Consider the following 19,519-nt stretch of genomic DNA (forward strand, 5'->3'; position numbering starts at 1 on the left):
CCATTATTTATTTATGTCCAAGTAGCTACTTTTGTTAGTGCGTTAGGTACACATATCCAAACGCTCGTGCAGGTCAGGCATAACGTCGGACAAAAACTTCAAAAAGTTTATATTACAGAAACATTTCAAACGAAGTATCGAATCATGTTTTTATCATAAATCTTCAATAACTTTCCAACCTTTGTGTGTAGAGAAGCAATGGAACGCAGGTCGCTATTATGTGAAATGCACGTGACCAGGAAATGGCTCTCTGCCAGAAACCTGACTCATTCAGCTGTTATTCAGCCCCACATCACAGTAGAAGCCTCATTCAAGTTTCTAGAGACGGTTGACATCTAGTGGAAGCCCTAGGAAGTGCAACTTCATCCATATCCCACTGTGAATTAATTAGGGTCTGGGTTGAAAATTGACCAACCTGAGATTTCTCACTTCCTGTTTGGATTTCTTCTCAGGTTTTTGCCTGCCATATGAGTTCTGTTATACTCACAGACATCATTCAAACAGTTTTAGAAACTTCCGAGTGTTTTCTATCCAATACCAATAATAATTTGCATATATTAGCAACTGGGACTGAGGAGCAGGCCGTTTACTCTGGACACCTGTCATCCAAGCTACTCAATACTGCCCCTGCAGCCATAAGAAGTTTTAAGCATGCTGTTTGATCAAATAATGAAGACACACAAATAACTTGAGGGAGCCAGAGATCAAGATAACCTAACCAGAAGGGGAGAAATTCTGCCGTTATGCTCCTGAAGTTTCCTGTAGTGGGCTACACCAGCGGTCGGCAACCTTTTCCATTTGGAGTGCCAAGTTATCTTACCATTTCTACGCGTGCCAGTAAGGATTTTCATATGCATATTTTCGTGGAACAGTTTCATTTAATTTATAATAGTATCTCAAATTAATTGTCTGTGATTAATATACATTCTATCTAAATTAAAATGATACTTTTATATTTGTAACTTTTATTGCCATTGCCAACTATGTAAAAATTGCCTACATAAAGCCAAAAAAACAAACATTGCATCCTGCAGGTAGAAAATAGCCTAAATATCACATTTTCTGCACATGGCCTGTCTACAACGATCTTGAAACATTGTATCAACTATCAACTGGGTCCTCCGAAACTTGCAACATTGTATAAAATATTCTAGGCCCTCAGTTTCCCGGCACCAGTGAGTTCTGGACAGACACAGCTGTCGGCTATTTGTGCAAAGGATAAGAAGTAATCAGGTATTTTATGACATTTCCACTGGATCAGAGCATGACTTTTTTCCCCTTTCATGCCGAGTGGTTATCGAAAGGTTGAGCTGGAAATGTTTTACGAAAATACTTTGAAGAGATATTGTCATACGCAATTGATTTTGATTATACTTTGTTTACTTCAAAATCAAATTTCATTTATTTATATAGCCCTTCGTACATCAGCTGATATCTCAAAGTGCTGTACAGAAACTCAGCCTAAAACCCCAAACAGCACAAGCAATGCAGGTGTAGAAGCACTTGCTGTTTGAGGTGAAGAAAATGTTTTTGAGAAGCTCCACAACTCATTAGTGGTGGTGCGTTAAGACAATCAGAAATACTACCAGACATCCCCAAACGGGCACATTTATAGGCCTACATTTGTGTGCAGACCAGGTAGACTAGTCCTACTTCTGTATGCATAATTAAGTGTGCGCCCTTTCTCTGGACCATTACACCGGATAATCACAGCTAGCTAGCTGCCACCGAGTTGCCCAGCCTTGAAGCTAGCCTTGAGCCAGGCCCATCTCCTGGCCTGCTCAGTGGACCCTATGATCACTCAGCTACACAGCTGATGCCTCCCAGACTCTTCACTAAGATTACTAGAAGCCACGACATCACCGGATTCCTGCCGTAAGCTCTGGACCTTCGGCTACAGTGGCTAACGCCCTTGTCCCGAAGCTTGCACCAGTTATCGAGCCAGGCGCATCTCCCGGCCAGCGTAGTAAAGACTACCATATAGGCTTCCCTGGTTCATATTTTGCTGTTCACTGGACCCTATGATCACTTGGCTACGTAGCTGATGCCTGCTGGACTGTTCATTAATCACGGTACTCCATTTTGTTTATCTGTCGGTCCCAGCCTCGAACTCAGGCCCTGTGTGTAGTTAACTGACCCTCTCTGCCCATTCATCTCCATTTTACCTGTTGTTGTCTTAGCTGATTAACTGTTGTCTTACCCGTTGTTGTCTTAGCTAGCTCTCCCAATCAACACCTGCGATTGCTTTATGCCTCGCTTTATGTCTGACTAATGTCAATATTCCTTGTATACTGTTGTTTAGGGTTGTTATCATTGTTTTATTTTACTGCAGAGCCCCAAGTCCCACTCAACATGCCTCAGAGAACTCATTTGTCCCAACTCCCACACATGCAGTGACCTCACCTAGCATTACTGGTGCCTCCAGAGATGCAACCTCTCTTATCGTCACTCAATGTCTAGGTTTACCTCTACTGTATCCACACTCTACCATACCCCTGTCTCTACATTATGTCTTGAATCTATCCTACCACGCCCAGACATCTGCTCCTTTTACTTTCTGTTCTCAATGCACTAGACAACCAGTTCTGATAGCCTTTAGCCATACCCTCATCCTACTCCTCTGTTCCTCTGGTGATGTAGAGGTTAACCCAGGCCCTGTGTGTCCCCAGGCGTCTTGGTTTCATGCATGTTAATAACATCAGAAGCCTCCTCCTTAAGTTTGTTTTACTCACTGCTTTAGCACACTCCGCCAACCTTGGTGTCCTTGCCGTGTCTGAATCCTTGCTTTGGAAGGCCACCAAAAATTCTGAAGTTTCCATCCCCAACTACAACCGTCAAAATGAGAGGAGTTGCAATCTACTGCAGAGATGACCTACAAAGTTCTGTCATACTTTCCAGGTCTAAACCCAAACAGTTTGAGCTTCTAATTTTAAATATTAATCTCTCCAGAAATAAGTCTCTCTCTGTTGCTGCCTGTTACAGACCCCCCTCGGCTCCCAGCTGTGCCCTGGACACCATATGTGAATTGATTGCCCCCCCATCTATCTTTAGAGTTCGTTCTGTTAGGTGACCTAAACTGGGATATGATTAACACCCCGGCCGTCCTACAATCCAAGCTAGATGCCCTCAATCTCACACACATTATCAAGGAACCCACAAGGTACAACCCTAGATCCGTAAACATGGGCACCCTCATAGATATTATCCTGACCAACTTGCCCTCCAAATACACCTCTGCTGTTTTCAATCAGGATCTCTGCGATCACTGCCTCATTGCCTGCATCCGAGGGGTGGTCTAATGACCACCCCTCATCACTGTCAAACGCTCCCTAAAACACTTCTGCAAGCATAAGGATATTGACCTCATCCCGTCAATAGAGGATGCCTGGTTGTTCTATAAAAGTAATTTCCTCACCACCTTAAATAAGCATGCCCCTTTCACGAAATGTGTAACTAAGAACAGATATAGCCCTTGGTTCACTCCAGACCTGACTGCCCTCGACCAGTACAAAAACATCCTGTGGCGTACTGCACTAGCATCGAATAACCCCCGCGATATGCAACTTTTCAGAGAAGTCAGGAACCAATACACACAGTCAGTTAGGAAAGCAAAGGCTAGCTTTTTCAAACAGAAATTTGCATCCTGTAGCTCTAACTCCAAAAACCTTCTCCTTCTGGAAGAGTTGCAAAAGCTGGACCCGTACAAATAAGTTGGGCTAGACCCTCTGGACCCTCTCTTTCTAAAATTATCCACCGCCATTGTGGCAACCCCTATTACTAGTCTGTTCAACCTCTCTTTTGTCTCGTTCGAGATTCCTAAAGATTGGAACGCTTCCGCGGTCATCCCCCTCTTCAAAGGGGGTGACACTCTAGACCCAAACTGTTACATACCTATATCCATCCTGCCCTGCCTTTCTAAAGTATTCGAAAGACAAGTTAACAAACAGATCACTGACCATTTTGAATCTCACTGTACCTTCTCCGCTGTGCAATCCGGTTTCCGAGCTGGTCATAGGTGCACTTCAGCCACACTCAAGGTACTAAATGGTATCATAACCGCCATCGATAAAAGACAGTACTGTGCAGCAGTCTTCATCGACCTGGCCAAGGCTTTCGACTCTGTCAATCACCGTATTCTTATCGGCAGACTCAACAGCCTTGGTTTCTCAAATGACTGACTCGCCTGGTTCACCAACTACTTCTCAGATAGAGTTCAGTGTGTCAAATCGGAGGGCCTGTTGTCCGGACCTCTGGCAGTCTCTACCACAGGGTTCAATTCTCAGACCGACTCTTTTCTCTGTATATACCAACGATGTTGCTCTTGCTGTGGGTGATTTGTTGATCCACCTCTATGCAGGCGACACCATTCTGTATACTTCTGTTCCTTCTTTGTACACTGTGTTAACAAACCTCCAAACATGCTTCAGTGCCATATAACTCCTTCTGTGGCCTCCAACTGCTCTTAAACGCCAGTAAAACTAAATGCATGCTCTTCAACCGATCGCTGCCTGCACCCGCCCGCCTCACTACCCTGGACGGTTCTGACTTAGAATATGTGGACAACTACAAATACCTAGGTATCTGGTTAGACTGTAAACTCTCCTTCCAGACTCATATTAAGCATCTCCAATCCAAAATTAAATCTAGAATCGGCTTCCTATTTCGCAACAAAGCCTCCTTCACTCACTGTATACATCAATGATGTTGCTCTTGCTGCGGGTGATTACTTGATCCACCTCTACGCAGACGACACCATTCTGTATACATCTGGACCTTCTTTGGACAGCGTGTTAACAAACCTCCAAACGAGCTTCAATGCCATTCAATGCAATACCAAACTCCTTCTGTTGCCACCAACTGCTCTTAAACGCTAGTAAAATTAAATGCATGCTCTTCAACCGATCTTGCCTGCACCAGCCGCATGACTAGCATCCACTACTCTGGACGATTCTGACTTAGGTATTTGTTGTTGTCCACATATTCTAAGTGTCTGGTTAGACTGTAAACTCTCCTTCCAGACTCATATTAAGCATCTCCAACCCAAAATTAAATCTAGCCTCCTCACGCTCCTCACGCTGCCAAACATACCCCCGTAAAACTGACTATCCTACCGATCCTTGACTTCGGTGATGTCATTCAAAATAGCCTCCAACACTCTACTCAATAAACTGGATGCAGTCTATCACAGTGCCATCGGTTTTGTCACTAAAGCCCCATATACCACTGCGACCTGTATGCTCTCGTCGGCTGGCCCTCGCTACATATTCGTCGCCAAACCCACTGGCTCCAGGTCATTTATAAGTCTTTGCTAGGCCGCCATAACTCTGGTCACCGTAGCAACACCCACCCATAGCACAAGCTTCAGGAGGTATATCTCACTGGTCATCCCCAAAGCCAACACCTACTTTGGCCGCCTTTCCTTCCAGCTCTCTGCTGCCAATGACTGGAACGAATTGCAAAAATCGCTGAAGTTGTAGACTCATAAATCCCTCACTAACTTTAAGCATCAGCTATCTGAGCAGTGGATCGCTGCAGCTGTACACAGCCCATCTGTAAATAGCCCATCCAACTGCCTACCTCATCCCCATGTTTTTATTGTTTTTGCACCCCAGTATTTCTACTTGCACATCATCATCTGCATATCTATCACTCCAGTGTTAATTTGCCAAATTGTAATTACTTCACTACTATGGCCTATTTATTGCCTTTCCTCCTTACTCCATTTGCACACTGTATATTGATTTCCTATTGTTTTATTGACTGTACGTTTATTTATCCCACTTTTTTTTTTGTCGCACTGCTTTGTAAATGAGAACTTGTTCTTGACTGGCCTACCTGGTTAAATAAGTGTGAAATACAAAATAAAATCTTAACTTTATTGACATCCCCCAAATGGATACTGTCATTAACCCAGTACTTTAAACTTTTAGGGATAGGGGAGCATTTTCACTTTGGATGAATTGCGTGCCCATAGTGAACTGCCTCCTACTCTGTCCCAGATGCTAATATATGCATATTATTATTACTATTGGATAGAAAACACTCTGAAGTTTCTAAAACTGTTTGAATTATGTCTGTGAGTGTAACAGAACTCATAGGGCAGGCAAACTTCCAAACAGGAAGTGGAAATTCTGGGGCTGGTTGATTTTCAACTCATTGATTACTTAGTTTGACCAGTTTATTCGACCTGGAATATATATTTTTGAAGTTTTCGTCCGAGTTCGCCTGGACCAGCGCCAGCTTTTGGACATGTGAACTAAACGTGCTAGCTGAAGTAGCTAATTGGCCACTAGTAATGGACATTATGGAACAAAACAACGATTTATTGTGGAACTAGGATACCTTGCACTGCATTCTGATGAAGGATCATCAAAGGTAAGGGAATATTTATGATGTAATTTCGTATTTCTGTTGACTCCAACTTGGCGGAGAAATATATTTACGTCTGAGCGCCGTCTCAGATTATTGCATGGTATGCTTTTTTCGTAACGTTTAAAAAAAATCTGACACAGCGGTTGCATTAAGAACCAGTGTATCTTTAATTATATGTAAAACATATCTTTCGTCAAAGTTTATGATGAGTATTTCTGTTATTTGACGTGGCTCTCTGTAATTACTCTGGATATTTTGGAGGCATTTCTGAACATGGCGCCAATGTAAACTGAGATTTGTGGATATAAATATGCATATTATCGAACAAAACAAATGTATTGTGTAACATGATGTCATATGAGTGTCATCTAATGAAGATTATCAAAGATTAGGGATTTAATTTGATCTAATTCTGCTTTTGTGACTATCTTTGGCTGGGAAAAATGGCTGTATTTTTTTGGGATTTGGTGGTGATCTAACATAAATATATGTTGTGTTTTCGCTGTAAACCATTTTAAAAATCAGACCCGATGGGTAGATTAACAAGATGTTTCTTTCATTTGCTGTATTGGACTTGTTAATGTGTGAAAGATAAATATTTTGAAAAAATATTTTTGAATATCCCGCGCTGCCTTTTCAGCGGAATGTTGGGGGGGGTTTCTTTAGCAGAACCTGTGTCATAGACAGGTTAATAATTACACATAATTCATAATACTGTAGCAAACACATTAAACAGGACATTCAAACGAGCCTTACAATTATAATCCAAAGTAGTGTGAAATGCACTCATAAGCAACCTGGAAATGGAGGTTACTCCCCTGAGTTTACCCCCATTCACATTCAGAATACATTGTGAAAAACTAAAATCTTTATTCGCCATTTTTGCTCCAAGCAGATATCGTACATCCATAACTATCAGTTTCCTCATTAGCAGGGAGGAGTTCCTGCAATCAAATTGCCCTCGTGCCCCAATTTTAGCAAACACAGAAAGGGGCCTATATTGGAGGCCAAAAGTTGTCTGGCACACTGTTTAGGGTTTCAACAACATGAATATCTTATTTCTATCCTACAATCATCGATGTTACTACTAATGTGAAAACAAGACAACATATGACTATTCTTGCTCATTTTAAGACAATTGTCAAATAATTGTAACATTCATTACAGACATTACAATCGTTGTATAACATCATGGCTACGCTGTTGGCATCAACTTTTACAGGGGATTACTGCTGTTGTGGGCCTTTAATCATCTGTCTGACTTTGTTGTTCACACAGGAGAGAGACGGGACTATCGTGGATCCTCTGGGAAGCCTCAACAACCTTATGATGCTGAAGAGGCAGAGAAGAGTCTCTCCAGATCAGAACACCTCCATAAACACCTGCATAGATCCACAGGGAGGAGAACTCATTGCTGCTCTGACTGTGGGAAGAGATTCACGTCATCAGGCATTAAAATGCACCAGAGAACACACAAAGGAGAGAAATCGTATAGCTGTGTTCAATGTGGGAAAAGTTTTGGTGGATCTGGCTCTCTGACTGTACACCAGAGAACACACACAGGAGAGAAATCGTATAGCTGTGTTCAATGTGGGAAGAGTTTTGGTGGATCTGGCTCTCTGACAGTGCACCAGAGAACACACACAGGAGAGAACCCTTTCAGCTGTGGTCTTTGTGGGAAGAGATGCACTACATCTGGCCATCTAACTATACACCAGAGAACACACACAGGAGAGAAACCTTATAGCTGTGGTCAATGTGGTAAGAGTTTTGGTCAATCTGGAGAGCTCACAGTGCACCAGAGAACACACACAGGAGAGAAACCTTATATCTGTGTTCAATGTGGGAAGAATTTTGGTCGATCTGGCTCTCTGACAGTGCATCAGAGAACACACACAGGAGAGAAACCTTACTGCTGTGATCAATGTGGGAAGAGATGTACTACATCTGGCAATCTAACTCTACACCAGAGAGCACATACAGGAGAGAAACCTTATACCTGTGGTCAATGTGGGAAGACTTTTGCTGCATCTAGCACTCTGACTCAACACCAGAGAACACACACAGGAGAGAAGCCTTACAGCTGTGTTCAATGTGGGAAGAGTTTTGCTGCATCTAGCACTCTGACTCTACACCAGAGAACACACACAGGAGAGAAATCTTACAGCTGTGTTCAATGTGGGAAGAGTTTTAGTCAATCTTGCCATCTGACTCTACACCAGAGAACACACACTGGAGAGAAACCGTATAGCTGTAATCAATGTGGGAAGAGCTTTACTCAGCTAAACAGCCTGATATTGCACCAGAGAACACACACAGGAGAGAAACCTTACAGTTGTGTTCAATGTGGGAAGAGTTTTCGTCAATCTTGCCATCTGACTCTACACCAGAGAACACACACAGGAGAGAACTCATCAGAAAATACATGAAGGAGTTGTTTCATGATTTCAATGAAATAATTTCACAATGTAGAATGTTTTTAACATTGTATTTGGAGTATTTTAAGGTATTTCACAATGTAGAATCCTAAACGTTTGCCCCCTGTTCTATTGATTTCACCATGATATGGATATTAGCCTTGGGAAAATCCAGGCTCTGAATTGAAAGAGTACAATTTATGTGATTTAACAAAAAGTGACTAACACAAAAAGAGCTGTGTTACACTTCCTGTGTTGGTGACCCACTTGAATCAAAATGCAACACTTCAAAATGTAGCTAGCTGTTTTCTACAAGTTGTCCTCTAACCAGTGATGTACACATTATTCTCTGATTCCGTGTGGTTTTTGAGCTGTTAGTTTTGACAGGACGTGCAACCTCATCTCCCTCTCGGCACAATTGATTTCAACATGATATCGTTGAGTGATGACAAATAAGTGTTGCGTTCCTTTGTTTAACGACCCCTACATTTAAATGCATCACTCCAAAATGTAGTTGACTGTCTTCTGCAGGTTGTCCTCTAATCAGTGAGGTAAAAGATATCTCCCATTTCAATGTGTTCTTTTAGTTGTGTTAGTTTCAACAGCACGTACAACCTGATTTCCCCCCTAATCGATATCAGTGATTTATTGCTACTTGTCAAAACAAGTGTTTCTGATGCTTGTGCAGTTCATAAGGAGCTTGTTTAAAAAAGTAATGTGATTATTGTTGCAGATGTTTGTGTACATAGCACATTTTATGTTTAGGTTTTCAATATATCACAAACTGCATATTGGTTATTGATTTGAACACGTTAAAACTGTGTTTTTACTTTGGGGCTATCCCACCTAGCAAAATGTAATTGAAAAGAAGACTATGCCTGACGTCCAATATTTGTTCGGTTGTAGTTGAAAATATGTATTTTCGGGTCATTTTTTAAATTACTTTCAACGTACTTTCAGTAGCCGAGTGGTTAGAGCGTTTGGCAGTAACCGAAAGGTTGCTGGATCGAATCCCGAGCTGATAAGGTAAAAATATGTTGTTCTCCCCCCAGTTAACCCACTGTTCCTAGGCCGTCACTGTCGATAAGAAGTTGTTCTTAACTGACTTGCCTAGTTAAATAAAAAGTGGACTAGAGTTCTATTAGCTAGTGAGTTTTTGGGTTCTATAAAAAAAATGAAAAAAATAATACTATTGTATATTATTATTTCGATTATTATTTTTTTTGCTGTCTTCAATTGTTGCCAGCCAGCAGACACCATGTTTATATTGTAGAAGGTGAAGCATTGTAGTTGATTGTAATGTGAAATGAAAGTTGTTTTCTGTTGGTGGTGACCAAACTCGTCCATCAAAAATATAGGATATATTTGTTGTCTTTAAAGGGGAATGTTTTACAGGCTTTGGTTTTTCCATTTATGTTGTGAGGTTGAACTTTAGCTCATTAGCACGTAGGACACACTGATTGGTGTCACCTCGTTAGTCAGTATGTGTTTCACCTGAGCTGGTCCAGGTTCTATTTAAGAGTGTCTGGCCCAGTGCTCCAGTTGTCTTGATAGATGTGGAGAGTAAACACCTTTAGTCAATCCACCTTTTTGGTTTGCTTCCTGTTTATAAGTTTGGTGTGGGTTTTTCTTTTGTTTCCCTCTTCTTGGGCAGATTTAGTGGGTCTCATGGTGGGTGTCTTTTAGGTCCCCGTTGTTGTTACTAGTCAACTTTTAGTGGACATTGAGAGCAAAATTGCAAGATTATGTTATAATATTTTTATTGCATCAAATGGTTGTTTTATGCAACAGAATAGAGAGTTCTTAGAACTATAGTGTCTGTGTGTTCTACTGAGGATGGGCCCCTGGGTGAAAACACTGACAGGAGATTTACAATGTATTTTAGGTGATAAAACCTAAAGAGACCGCATTCCAGAGCATGAGTTTCTGTTCTATATGGTACCAGGGAGCGATGACCCCAGGGCCAGACCCTGGTCTCTACACAAAGAGGACTGTTTTTACAGCAGATGCTGTCTGCTGTGAATTATAAGTATATTTCATACAAGTCTTAACCTTGTGACCCGTTCTATACATCTATTGTTTGTCATGTAGATTGAAAGGTGTGTATCTTGGCTGTAAAATACTTTTGTCTCGTGGCTCTCAACAAATCATCTGGGGGTGATTCGTCGACCAGCCATCATTATCGTAGAGCACTCAATTGATTCACTTTATATGTGTGCGTTGTATTGCCCTGCTCCCATATTAAGTATATAAAGATTTAGTTTAAGAATAACTCTGACTTGTGTGATACGTTTGTTTCTCCTCATTTGATATTAGAGAAATGAACCACCACATTTGGCAATGGGGATATGAATCCTGACTTGGTGACTGCTCCTGACATCCTGGGTAAATCGTGCACGGAGATCCCTCAAACTTGCAATCTCAGGGAGAGCACACTTCGGGAATGGAGCAGATGCACCGACCTTTGATCTGAGAGGCAGCGAGCGAACCCCTTATCATGGTTCCTCAAAGAACCTTTTGGGGTTCATTTCCTACTCCCTGTCCACCCCCCCTCCACTATAAAAACATATTTTAATAACAATATTGATTTAAATAATTCATTCTTTAATGGCACCACAAATGTGAATTAATATTTACAAAACAAAACACATTACAAAATTGCAACATTCCTGCAGACAAGTCAGACCATAATAAATAATACATTTACTTTGTTTAGTGCTTTTCATGACATTCAAACATTTTTTAACAATGATGTACAATAAAAACGAATCATAGGTAAACTAACAATATTGTAGACTTGATGCTAAATACAGATATTTCAGCTTTAGTGTGTATATCATATTCACTTATGTTAGGAAGTTTGCCATCTTTATGACCGGCCCTGGTAACTTCACCCAACTTCTCTTATCCCCAGAACACAGTAACTTAACAACATGTGTTTTTCTAAGATTTTGGGGAAAATTAATAGAAAATAAAAAATACACCCCTAGCAGAGTCCCATGGGGACGTCCTCAAGGGCGTGGATGTTCTCCCCATCAAAGGCCAGCGGGATTTCACTCTCATGGTGAAATGGATTTCCACCGATGTGCAGTAAAGGAGTGAAGAGCGGTGAAATCTGTGTCAACAAAAGTAAGAAAAGATTAATACACATACAATTAACAAAGAACATAACAAATGTTCAGCTGTAGTTTTATATAAGCATGCACACTTATGTTTATGAAGAAACATATGATTGGTGCAGAGGCATACCTTGTCACGGACATAAAGGCCACTCGGGTCCTCATTGAAGAGGTAGGGCAAGAGCAGGATCACTGCTGCGGTCTCCAGTCCAAGTAAAGTAAAGCAATGATCTTACTACACTTGCTAATTTTATTACAAAATACATTAGAGAGAGGGAAGGAATAAGAGCAAATCCCTATTCTGTATTGTCCTTCAAGGACAGTCAAAATAGCAGGATGATGTCCTCACCCCTGCCTCGCCTCTCTACCTCTGATAGTCCTTCAATTCTCTTTTTGTCTATATCCATTCCATGGACTTGATTCATTTCTGAGAAGATCTGAAAAGATCATTTGCACGCATTTGGATGCTAATAGATTTCAGTTTGTATTGACTGCTATGAAAGTTAAATGTACACTTCAAATGCAGCTGTCCTACAACAGATCTGTACCTTCTTGATCCCAATTGCATTGTGTCCATGTTCTGTCCTATAAGAATATCAAAGGAAGAGAAAATGTGTCAAAGAATGTCTTACAAGCATTAAAAGATATATTGAAAGATAAATGGCATCAATATACAATTGAATGTAAAATAGAAGAACATATTGGAGAAAGCACTAGCCAATACTGTACTGCCATACAGGCCTAATATCACATTTCAAGATATCTTTGTACACAAATTGTTCAATATTTTATCAGGCTGACTTGAATGATTATAAGCAACATTTTGCTGCGTGGCAATACTGTGTTTGGATTCTAAAGGGCATTTATACAAAAGAGGTTGTCTAGACACTGTATTAATACCATTATGTATTTAATTTCCCTCCACAGGGGCGCAGACATGTAACGTTTCCAAAATGGGATAGTATTGTCCTTGTAACGTTTCCAAAATGGGATACTATTGTCCTTGTAACGTTTCCAAAATGGGATAGTATTGTCCTTGTAACGATTACAAAATGGGATAGTACTGTCCTTGTAACGTTTCCAAAATGGGATAGTATTTCACATGTAACGTTTCCAAAATGGGATAGTATTGTACATGTAACGTTATGTCCCCTTGTGAGTTAATAGTATTGCATGCTGTAGCAGGCTATATAAAGAGGAAGACCTCCATTGACGATTCAGTTCGTTGTAACATCTCGTCTGGACAGGTCACCGTCCTTAGTTAGTTAACGTTAGCTAGTTCATTATCACAAAAGTGGGAACTGCTCTCGATTGGAAACTTACGTTAATGAAGTGTAAAGCCATGTTGGCTTTATGGAAACGATATACAATATATGGTAAATAATATAGTTGAGGGAAATAATCCAAACATAGTTGTGCCTAGTTAGGACATAACGTTATCTAGCTAGATAACGGTACTGTACTGTAGCTCATACAACGCCGACGGTCAAACCCGGCTTTCTAATATTTACAGAAAACCATCATTGTCTTCGTTATTCATTTTTAGTATGTTTTATTATATATAAATTATTTCGAGAGATATTCAGTACCAAACATCAACCCAACTTAACACCATCGTTTTCAGTTGTAATTGCGAAGTTCCCGGAAGAAGTCCAGCAACAACAGAGGTTCGTCGGTGACCCCACCTTCTAACAAGTTCTTTGAAGAACCTTTTGGGGCTGTTTTTCATTGACCAAGAACACTACGGTTCTTAGGGGATCTGAGAACAACTCCTGTGGAACCCTTCATTTTTAGAGTTGTAGTCGGCTCTATTTACTCTCAGATTCAAACATGATGATTAGCATCAACGATCAAGTCAGCTGCTGCTGCTCCAATACAGTATGAGGGGAGATGTTGAACCATAATGATTAAGTTAATTAAAATTAGTTAGTGAAACTTAAAAAATAGTATATGGCATATTAAATATATTACTCTTGTTATCATATAGAAACATCATGGAATGTTGTCCATCATATTAAATATATTGTTATCATATAGAAACATCATGGAATATTGTACATCATATTAGAATCAAAATACATTCTTGTTTCATTCAATTTCACATAATAAGGATATTTAATATTTTCAAGTTCAGAACCCATCACCTGCTATGTAAAAGAGACAGAAGAATGCACAATGTTCAATGCTGTCTGGGATACTTGGGACATCCCTACCCTAAACCCTAACCTTAGCCATTTTAAATGTCAACTTCAACGGGCTAGGGACGTCCCAAGGATGTATCTCTACCTGAAAATAAATGATCTAAGTAATTGATAGTTGGTATTCAGCAGTCATTAAGCCTTAATTACTTTAATGAACTACTAAAATTGTGATTTTGTCAGACAGCAGCTCTACACTTTATTGACTGATCCTTCCATCCCTCCTCAGCCTTCCTCTCCTCTGAAGACACAGTGAGGGTGGAGCTCAGTCAGAGCTGTTGAGGGACTGGTTAGGAAGAACACTTCTACAGCCAGAGAGGTGAGAGGTCACACATGGTAAATATGTATGTCCCATTAGCAGTTCATCTCAGCAAAAGGGAATATGTTCCATCATCCATGTTTATTTACATTAGTGCAAATTGTCCACTGCTATTGGTGTAATATCTCACCCCTTTTGGCTAAATGAAAGTTATTTTCCCCTCAGGCACACACATTTGTTCTTTGATATTATGAAGGTAATTTGTGTAGAATGTACTTTACCCCACATCTCTTTACATGCTTATATGCTTATGCATATTTGGTGGCCTGACTGTGTCTAGACTATGTCAAAGGCCCATCCTGGTAGATCTGAACCCAATGCAGCTTGGAGAGATCTGATAAAATAAGTCACATTTAGGTGTCAGGTGTTACGGAGGCCATATATGCTCCATATCCATTACTTTGAGTGTTTTATATAATATGACTAAATGTGTTTCTTTCTGTGTTGCAGGGGCAGTCAAGAAATGGAACGGCAAGGCCACAGAACATGACATAAGCAGAGCTGTGGGAGACCACCTCAAGCCCTTGGTAGTGCCAGGGGTGGTGTTTACCACTCCACCACGCCTTCAGCAGGCTTGAAAAGTGGGATTGATCTGTTTGATCCATTTGTTTGTTTCAGTTAGTTGAATCCTTTCACACTAAGAGGGACCAGGAGTCTGTTGATTGGGTTCATTTGTTGAAATCAAATCAAGCTTTATTTGTAAAGCACATTTCAGACATGAATGCAACACAATGGCTTCACAGGAAAAAAAACTATGAAAATAAACATAAATATTTAGTACATATCAAACAGAAGACTAATGAGCACCCTAAGAAAATACCATAGATTAAAATATTAAGAGGCCAGACACTCTTAAATAGAACCTGGACCAGCTCAGGTAAAAAACTTTCCCACTAACGCGATGGACAAGCCAGCACAGGTGTAACACATACCGACTAACGAGGTGACACCGATCAGTGCGTCCTACGTGCTAACGAGCTAGACGTGCCAACGAGCAAGACACGCGAAAGTCCAACCTCAATGCATAAATGGAAAAACCAAAGCCTGGAACACCTTATATGCTATATTTTTGTTGGACAAGTTTCCTCACCACCAACAGAAAACAACTTCCAGTTGACATTATAATAAACGACAATGCTTCACCAATATAAACATGGCGTCTACTGGCTGTCAACAATTAAAAACAAGAAAGAAAAACTATTCCTAAATAATAATAAACAATCATATTATTTTTTTCTCCTTTTCTTTCTATAGAATCCTAAAACCCACTAGCTTCTAGAACTCTCGTCTTCCTAAAACTCACTAGCTTCTAGAACTCTCTTCCCCTTGGAACGAGCCCAAACAAAACTCAAATCAAATTGTATTAGTCACATGCGCCGAATACGACAGTGAAATGCTTCCTTACAATCCCCTAACCAACAGTGCAGTTTCAATACAGAAAAAAAAGAGATAAAACTCCAAATAAACACACTGGATGAACGCAAAACACAAATCTTTTTGACCCCAGAGATAATCAGCAACCAAATTTTCCTTACCGCAGACATGTCTGATTTCATGAGGAAACTCCTGCGATATCCTAGTAACTTTTCACCTCACTGCGGAGCTTCTCTCTCTTTTCAGGGTTTACTCAATAGGCATGTTGTTGGCTCTGGGCCCAGTCCCCAATGTCATGCTCTAGTACATTTGGTTTGGCACGTAAGAATTAACCCTGATATTCTAAAAACTGGGCAACAATGTCAATATAATTGTACCAAAAAATGGTCAGTTGGTTGCATGAATAAATATCACTACTAAATGTTACATGAATCGAAATATTTGATTGCATAGTCATACTTTCAACATCTTTTCAATGGCATTTTGCTAAGTGGGACAGCCCAATGTCAAAACACAGTTTTAACGTATCCAAATCAATAACCAATATGCAGGAACAGTTTGGGATAAATTGAAAACGTAACATGTGCTATACACAAAAACATCTGCCACAATAATCGTATTACTTGTATTTTTAAAACAAGCTCCTTATAAACTGCACAAGCACCAAAAAAGCTGTTTTGACAGTAGCAATAATTCACTGATGTCGATTAGGGGGGAACTTCGGTTGTACGTGTTGTTGAAACTGACACAAAAAAACCCCACATGGAAATGGGAGATATATTTTACCTCACTGGTTAGAGGACAACCTGCAGAAGACAGCCAGCTACATTTGAGTGATGCGTTTAAATTTAGGGGTCGCTAAACAGTGGAATGCAACACGTATTTATCATGCTAAAATCATTTGTGCAAGAGGAGAGAGATGAGATTGCACGTCCTGTTAAAACTAACAGCTCAAAAACCACATGGAATATGGGAGTAATGTGTACATCCCTGGTTAGAGGACAATTTGTAGAAAATAGCTCACCACATTTTGAAGTGTTGCATTTTGATTCAAGTGGGTCACCAATGTGGTAAGTGTAACAACTCCTAATTGTCCCTAGAATTTCTAAGCAAACAGCTGGAGGCAGGGCTTTCTCCTATAGATCTCCATTTTAATGGAATGGTCTGCCTACCCATGTGAAACGCAGACTCTGTCTCAACCTTTAAGTCTTTACTGAAGACTCATCTCTTCAGGTCATGTGATTGAGTGTAGTCTGGCCCAGGAGTGTGAAGGTGAACGGAAAGGCTCTGGAGCAACGAACCGCCCTTCCCCTCTCTCCACTGGGATTCCCTGCCTCTAACCCTATTACAGGGGCTGAGCCACTGGCTTACTGGTGTTCTTTCATGCCATCCCTAGGAGCGGTGCGTCACTTGAGTGAGTTGAGTCACTGACGTGATCTCCCTGTCTGGGTTGGCGCCCCCCCTTGGGTTGTGCCGTGGCGGAGATCTTTGTGGGCTATACTCGGCCTTGTCTCAGGATGGTAAGTTGGTGGTTGAAAATATCTCTCTAGTGGTGGGGGGCTGTGCTTTGGCAAAGTGGGTGGGGTTATATCCTTCCTGTTTGGCCCCGTCTAGGAGTATCATCAGATGGGGCCACAGTGTCTCCTGACCCCTCCTGTCTCAGCCTCCAGTATTTATGCTGCAGTAGTTTGTGTTGGGGGGCTCGGGTCAGTTTTATATATCTGGAGTACTTCTCCTGTCTTATCCAGTGTCCTGTGTGAAATTAAATATGCTCTCTCTAATTCTCTCTTTCTTTCTCTCTCTCTGAGGGACTTGAGCCCTAGGACCATGCCTCAGGACTATCTGACATGATGAGTCCTTGCTGTCCCCAGTCCATCTGGCCGTGCTGCTGCTCCAGTTAACTGTTCTGCCTGCGGCTATGGAACCATGACCTGTTCACCGGACGTGCTACCTGTCCCTGACCTGCTGTTTTCAACTCTCTAGAGACAGCAGGAGCGGTTGAGATCCTCTTAATGATTGGCTATGAAAAGCCGACTGACATTTACTCCTGATGTGCTGACCTGTTGCACCCTTGACAACTACTGTGATTATTATTATTTCACCATGCTGGTCATTTATGAACATCTGAACATCTTGGCCATGTTGTTTTAATCTGCACCCGGCACAGCCAGAAGAGGACGGGCCACCCCTCATAGCCTGGTTCCGCTATAGGGTTCTTCTTAGGTTTTGGTGTTTTTCCTAGCCACCGTGCTTCTACACCTGCATTGCTTGCTGTTTGGGGTTTTAGGCTGGGTTTCTGTACAGCACTTTGAGATATCAGCTGATGTAAGAAGGGCTATATAAATACATTTGATTTGAACTTTTTTTCTTTGTCCATTTTTGTTAAATTACATAAATAGTACTCTTCCATTTCAGAGCCTGGATTTTCCCCGAGGCTAATATCCATGTTGAAATCAATTCATAAGGGGGCAAACGTTTAGGCTTCTACATTGTGAAATCATTAAAATACTCCTACTACAATGTTAAAACATTCTACATTGTGACATGAAATCATGAAACAACTCCTTAAGATTATCTCTGGTCACAGCTATGAGTTTTCTCTCCTGTGTGTGTTCTCTGGTGTATAGTCAGATTGCTAGATGCTGAAAAACTCTTCCCACATTAACCACAGCTATAAGGTTTCCCTCCTGTGTGTATTCTCTGGTGTTGAGTTAGGTGGCCAGATGTAGCAAATCTCTTCCCACATTGATCACAGCTATAAGGTTTCTCTCCTGTGTGTTTTCTCTGGTGTACTGTCAGATTGCTAGATGTAGTAAAACTCCTCCCACATTGATCACAGCTATAAGGTTTCTCTCCTGTGTGTTTTCTCTGGTGTACTGTCAGATAGCTAGATGTAGTAAAACTCCTCTCGCATTGACCACAGCTAAAAGGTTTCTCTCCTGTGTGTTTTTTCTGGTGTACTGTCAGATAGCTAGATGAAGTAAAACTCCTCCCACATTGATCACAGCTATAAGGTTTCTCTCCTGTGTGTTTTCTCTGGTGTACTGTCAGATAGCTAAATGTAGTAAAACTTCTCCCACATTGACCACAGCTAAAATGTTTCTCTCCTGTGTGTGTTCTGTGGTGTAATGTCAGCTGGTCAGATCGAACAAAACTCTTCCCACATTGACCACAAATAAAGGGTTTCTTTCCTGTGTGTATTCTCTGGTGCACTGTCAGATCTCCAGATTGACTAAAACTCTTCCCACATTTATCACAGCTATAAGGTTTCTCTCCTGTGTGTATTCTCTGGTGCACTGTCAGATGGCTTGCTTGAACAAAACTCCTCCCACATTGATCACAGCTATAAGGTTTCTCTCCTGTGTGTATTCTCTGGTGCACTGTCAGATCTCCAGATTGACTAAAACTCTTCCCACATTGATCACAGCTATAAGGTTTCTCTCCTGTGTGTATTCTCTGGTGCACTGTCAGATCTCCAGATTGACTAAAACTCTTCCCACATTGATCACAGCTATAAGGTTTCTCTCCTGTGTGTATTCTCTGGTGCACTGTCAGATCTCCAGATTGACTAAAACTCTTCCCACATTGACCACAGCTATAAGGTTTTTCTCCTGTGTGTGTTCTCTGATGAATTGTAATGCCTGATAAGGTAAATCTCTTCCCACAGTCAGAGCAGCAGTGAGTTCTCTTCCCTGTGGATCTCTGCAGGTGTTTCTTGAG

The 19,519-nt window shown here is 41.0% G+C and overlaps 2 protein-coding genes across 2 annotated transcripts in view; one reads left to right on the top strand and one right to left on the bottom strand.

Moving 5' to 3' along the window:
- Window positions 1–11,061, top strand: part of LOC109875505 (zinc finger protein 664-like) — a 32,454-nt gene extending 21,393 nt beyond the window's left edge. The window contains exon 3 of the mRNA XM_031799109.1: window positions 7,651–11,061. Coding sequence (XP_031654969.1) covers window positions 7,651–8,801 — 1,151 coding nt within the window. The 3' untranslated portion in view covers window positions 8,802–11,061. The remainder of the gene's footprint in view (window positions 1–7,650) is intronic.
- Window positions 11,062–17,905: 6,844 nt separating this feature from the next.
- On the bottom strand, window positions 17,906–19,519 carry LOC109875506 (zinc finger protein 2 homolog; the record flags this gene model as incomplete). The annotated part of the gene is made up of 1 exon (XM_031798790.1): window positions 17,906–19,519. A coding segment is annotated over one exon (1,059 nt), but the record flags the coding sequence as incomplete, so codon positions are not given.

This window comes from Oncorhynchus kisutch, linkage group LG20 (genome assembly GCF_002021735.2).
Source record: "Oncorhynchus kisutch isolate 150728-3 linkage group LG20, Okis_V2, whole genome shotgun sequence".
Taxonomy (NCBI): domain Eukaryota; kingdom Metazoa; phylum Chordata; class Actinopteri; order Salmoniformes; family Salmonidae; genus Oncorhynchus; species Oncorhynchus kisutch.